The sequence below is a fragment of the Lucilia sericata genome, unplaced genomic scaffold (genome assembly GCF_015586225.1).
Source record: "Lucilia sericata isolate MDLA Ls3-8-SP2 unplaced genomic scaffold, ASM1558622v1 Contig000779F_arrow, whole genome shotgun sequence".
Lineage (NCBI taxonomy): Eukaryota > Metazoa > Arthropoda > Insecta > Diptera > Calliphoridae > Lucilia > Lucilia sericata.
Genome location: NW_023994774.1, coordinates 1,149 through 6,413, shown reverse-complemented (window position 1 = coordinate 6,413; position 5,265 = coordinate 1,149). Strand labels below are relative to the sequence as shown.

Sequence of the window (5,265 nt, the reverse complement as noted above, 5' to 3'; positions counted from 1 at the left end):
TTTTATAGAGCCATTTTTTTTTTTTGTTAATTCCCTAAATTCATTAAGTATTTGCCTATGGCCCACTTATCATTAAAAACAGTTATTAGTATAGTACATAATTATATGAAAATATATATAAACAAAAATGTATATCGGACAATATATAATAATCAAATGCATTTACATAATTTTTACTAAATTTATAAATAAAATGATAAATACTATTTGTAATAAAAGAAAAAAATCTGAAAATAAATGAATAAATATGAAGGCAATATAGAAATAATTAAAAATCTATTATTGAATTAAGAAAAGATTTTTTCTTAATACACTGATCTTGATTATCAATAGCCCACTTCCGGAAATGAAACAATTGATTGAAAAGTTAAAACTAAATTTATTTTTATCATTTTAATTTACAAATCTAATTGAGGCTTATCATCTAAAGTAACATAAGGATCAATATCCTTACCGACACGATTAGTTTGTTCATATTCTATGAGAAGTAGCGAATTAGTACCAGTATGTAAAATTTCCTGAGGTACATAAACCGTTAATTGAGGTCCAGCTTTAGGCCAATAACGTCCCAAATTAAAACCGTTAACAAAAGCTACACCCTTGCCCCAACCCGAAGGATTAAGGAAGGTATGATGCACTTCATTAACCGAAAATTCACCATAATGCACCATGGGTCCAAGTTTTAAAACACTCTCGTCTTCTGGTGTAAATTCTAAAGAGGTATAATTTTTATAAATACTATTTAAAAGATTTGAGGTTTGAGGTTCTTCCAAAGGAAAACGAGTATGAACAATTTTCTAATTCACTTCATCTCCATCTTTAGATTTTTGTAATGTCACTTTACCAGAATGCCCTTGGTATCATTTGCAACATTGAAATTAATGCGTCCTTGATTTTCTACCAATATTTGTAATTTAGAACCGCCCCGAAGATTTATTCAAAGTTAAAGGTTTATTGCCATTTTGTCTAGATAAAATGCCCATCAGCTCTTGATCCACAAAGACTAAAGCACGATCTCTTAAATCATTCACGGTTTAAAATAGAAGCTGCCATATTCATACCCTCTATGTCGGTCTCATATAAAACCAAACCAGAATATTGGTCTAGTTCTTCAAATGTCTTGGGTTTAATAGATTTTACTGCCAACTCATTGCCCACGGCTTGCCCAAAGTAGCACGACCTTCATTAGACAGCAAATGCATAACTGGTCGCATGCTAACCCTTGCCATAAGCAAATGCTTGTTCTCTTATTACTTCCACTTTAGGTATTTCAAAATATTCGGCAATGACATCTCGTACTAATTCAAATTTTCTTGGTTATATTGCCCGGTTCATCCATGACGGCATCATAATCGTAAGAAGTAATGCGGGCACATATTTTTGGTCACCAAAATCATTAGCTCCAGCAGTGAAACCGAAATTTGTACCCCCAAAGAAACATATAGAAATTCACACTGGCATTGTAAGATAAAATTTTTCTGAAATTATCAAAAAGCGGTTTAAGGAAAAGGGGAGAAATTAATTAAATAAGTGTATTACTTTAAGGCATCTGCTACTAGTTGACCATCACGTCTTTGATTTTGTTCCTGCCAATGTGTAAGCCAACCGGGATAGAATCGGAATTTACCAGAGGACCAGTGGGTTGTACCGATCTTAAGATGCTCCAAATATTATCGATTTCATGGACTAAAATAAATTTATAATTTTTTATTTCTGTAGAACAAAATATATGCAGCTAGAACTAGAACTAAAACAAGTTAGAGTGCTATATTCGGCTGAGCCGAATCTTAAATACCCTCCACCAGCTACTTTTTATATTAATACTTTTTTAATTGTTCAAATATTTGTAGAAATAAGTTATCTCATGTCTTAAATAGAAAAACCCCAAGATTTAAACAGCTAAAATCTGTTACAATTCCAAGATTTATTGAACATTACAAACCCATTTTCCTTTTATATTTTTATAGCGCCCTAAGATATGCTTTAACGATATTTAATGTGCATGTATGTATGCATGTGTGTGAAAGATTAAGGATTTTCAAATACATATGTATATATAATTTTATTCTACACAAATTAATAATGCAACTAGTTAAATACGGTTACATTGCTTTTAGGGGCAGGACCTAGTATGGGAGATATGACCAATTATAGACCGATCGTAAAAAATTCTTTAAGCTAAATTTCTGTACATAAAAGCTACATTTCAGTCAAATTTTGTATGTATATCGTAATTTAGTAATAACTAATGTGTGTTCAAGTAATTTTCTGAAGGGCCACTTACATGGCACACGACCGCACCCATATTATGGACCGATCGTGGAATTTAGTTAATTTAGTAATGAGTTATGTTCGTTTAAGTGATTTTCGGGTGGGGACCTTGTATGAGAGCTATGTCCAATTATGGACCGATCCAGAAATTTTTTCACTCAATCAATTCTATTGACATAAGGTTTTTAATTTGTAAAATTTTGTGAAGATAATCAATACTCGGACGGAAGTTATTAACAAAAAACTCATTTTCCGGGAATATGTACTTTTGTATGGGAGGTATATGAAATTATGGACCGATTCAGGCAATTTTCAGCAGGAATCAAGATCTTGTGTAGAAACGAATGTATGATGACTTCCATGAAATTATCTTGCATAGTTTTCGAGAAAATTACATCAGAATGTGTAAAAAATGCTTATTTTTTTCGGAGTTGTTTTAACTTTTCCCGATGTGAACCGATTTTGCTTATTTTCAACACCAAACTGTACCGGATAATAATGAATATTTTGGGTGAATTTGGTTAAATTACATTGCTTCGTTTTAACGTGAGCGTGTTTTACACAGACAGACAGACAGACGGACGGACAGACGGACATAGCCAAATCGACTCAGAATTTCATAAGCACCCAGAATATATACTTTGTTGGGTCTCAGATGAATATTTCTTAGTGTTACACACGGAATGACAAACTTATATATACCCTCTATCACCACTGATGGTGGTGGAGGGTATAATAGAACAGAACTGGAACAGAACTAGAACAGAACTAGAACAGAACTAGAACAGAACTAGAACAGAACTAGAACAGAACTAGAACAGAACTAGAACAGAACTAGAACAGAACTAGAACAGAACTAGAACAGAACTAGAACAGAAGTAGAACAGAACTAGAACAGAACTAGAACAGAACTAGAACAGAACAGAACAGAACAGAACTAGAACTAGAACAGAACTAGAACAGAACTAGAACAGAACTAGAACAGAACTAGAACAGAACTAGAACAGAACTAGAACAGAACTAGAACAGAACTAGAACAGAACTAGAACAGAACTAGAACAGAACTAGAACAGAACTAGAACTGAACTAGAACTGAACTAGCACTGAACTAGAACTGAACTAGAACTGAACTAGAACTGAACTAGAACTGAACTAGAACTGAACTAGAACTGAACTAGAACTGAACTAGAACTGAACTAGAACTGAACTAGAACTGAACTAGAACTGAATTAGAACTGAATTAGAACTGAACTAGAACTGAACTAGAGCTGAACTAGAACTGAACTAGAACAGAACTAGAACAGAACTAGAACAGAACTAGAACAGAACTAGAACAGAATTAGAACAGAACTAGAACAGAACTAGAATAGAAGTAGAACTGAACTAGAACAGAACTAGAACAGAACTAGAACATAATTAGAACAGAACTAGAACAGAACTAAAACTGAACTAGAACTGAACTAGAACTGAACTAGAATTGAACTGAACTAGAACTAAACTAGAACTGAACTAGAACTGAACTGAACTGCACTAGAACCGAATTAGAACTACATTAGAACTGATTTAAAACTGAACTTGGCATGAAGTTAGACTGAACTAAAGCTCAGCTAGAACAGTTCTAGAACTGATCTAAACCCCAAAAAAACAAAAGTATACTAAAACAAAATAAGTATATTTGAATTGAAAACTAGACAGAGAATAACACATTTTCATATTTACTTACTCCGATCTATACCAAAGTCAGTCGTAGCAAAAACTCCTTCAATTTTACCGCATTGTATACGTTCATTTGGTATGTCCGTAGTAAACAGTAAAGCCTTATCCTCAACATATTTTAAAGTCTCATCTCTTAACCAATTCAAATAATCACGATCGCATGCATGAAAAGCGCCATATTCATTTTCCACCTGAACCATTATAATCGGTCCACCATTGCCATATAAGAAACGTTGCATTCTAGGCATTAATTTGCTATACCAAACAGAAACTTCATGAGTGTAATTGACATCACTGGTACGTAGTTGAATGCCAGGATATTTTCCGAATAGCCAATGGGGAAGGCCACCCTAAAATTTAGAAATTGTATTATAAAAATATTTTTTTAGACTTTCAAAAGTTATATCTAACATTATCTCTTTCAGCACATATATAGGGACCAGGTCTTAAAATAACATAAAATCCTTCCTTTTGGGCCAATTCAATAAATCTCTCTACATCGGCAATGCCCGTCCAATCGTAGACACCGTCATGAGGATTATGCAGAGACCATTCAACGTAACTGCAATATGAGAGAATTGTTTAAAAGGGTTGTGCAAATAATTTGTTTACAATCTTACGTATCAAGCACATTCAAGCCAGCTGATCTCATAGTTCTCAATCTTTTTTGCCAGGCATCGGGTAGAGCACGAAAATAATGAAATGATCCAGATACATAACGAAAAGGTTTGCCGTCCATTAGAAATGTATTGGCTTCATGATCGATAGTGAATGTACGATTCATAGTACGGGCGGAGGAAGGGGGAGCGAAAAAAAGGAAAGAGGAAGGAAAGGAGGGACAGGGGAGAGAGAGAGAGAGGGAGAACGAGGAACGGAAGCGGGGGAAAACGAACGAACGAACGAACGAACGAAAACGAACGAACGAACGAACGAACGAAACGAACGAACGAACGAACGAACGAAACGAAGAACGAACGAACGAACGAACGAACGAAACGAACGAACGAACGAACGAACGAACGAAACGAACGAACGAACGAACGAACGAACGAACGAACGAACGAACGAACGAACGAAAGAACGAACGAACGAACGAACGAACGAACGAAAACGAACGAAAAACGAAAACGAACGAAGAACGAAACGAACGAACGAACGAACGAACGAACGAAACAACGAACGAACGAAACGAACGAACGAACGAAAAACGAAGAACGAACGAACGAACGAACGAACGAACGAACGAACGAACGAACGAACGAACGAACGAACGAACGA

General features: G+C 34.9%; 1 protein-coding gene across 1 annotated transcript; it reads right to left on the bottom strand.

The window, feature by feature from the left end:
- Window positions 1-359: 359 nt before the first annotated feature.
- LOC119608040 (beta-galactosidase) lies at window positions 360-4,786 on the bottom strand (the record flags this gene model as incomplete). The annotated part of the gene is given in 14 exon segments (XM_037962272.1): window positions 360-847; window positions 850-928; window positions 930-1,034; window positions 1,036-1,164; window positions 1,167-1,220; window positions 1,222-1,311; window positions 1,313-1,368; window positions 1,371-1,437; window positions 1,439-1,478; window positions 1,540-1,618; window positions 1,621-1,686; window positions 3,995-4,337; window positions 4,399-4,549; window positions 4,608-4,786. Coding segments are annotated over 14 exon segments (1,887 nt in total), but the record flags the coding sequence as incomplete, so codon positions are not given.
- Window positions 4,787-5,265: the final 479 nt, after the last annotated feature.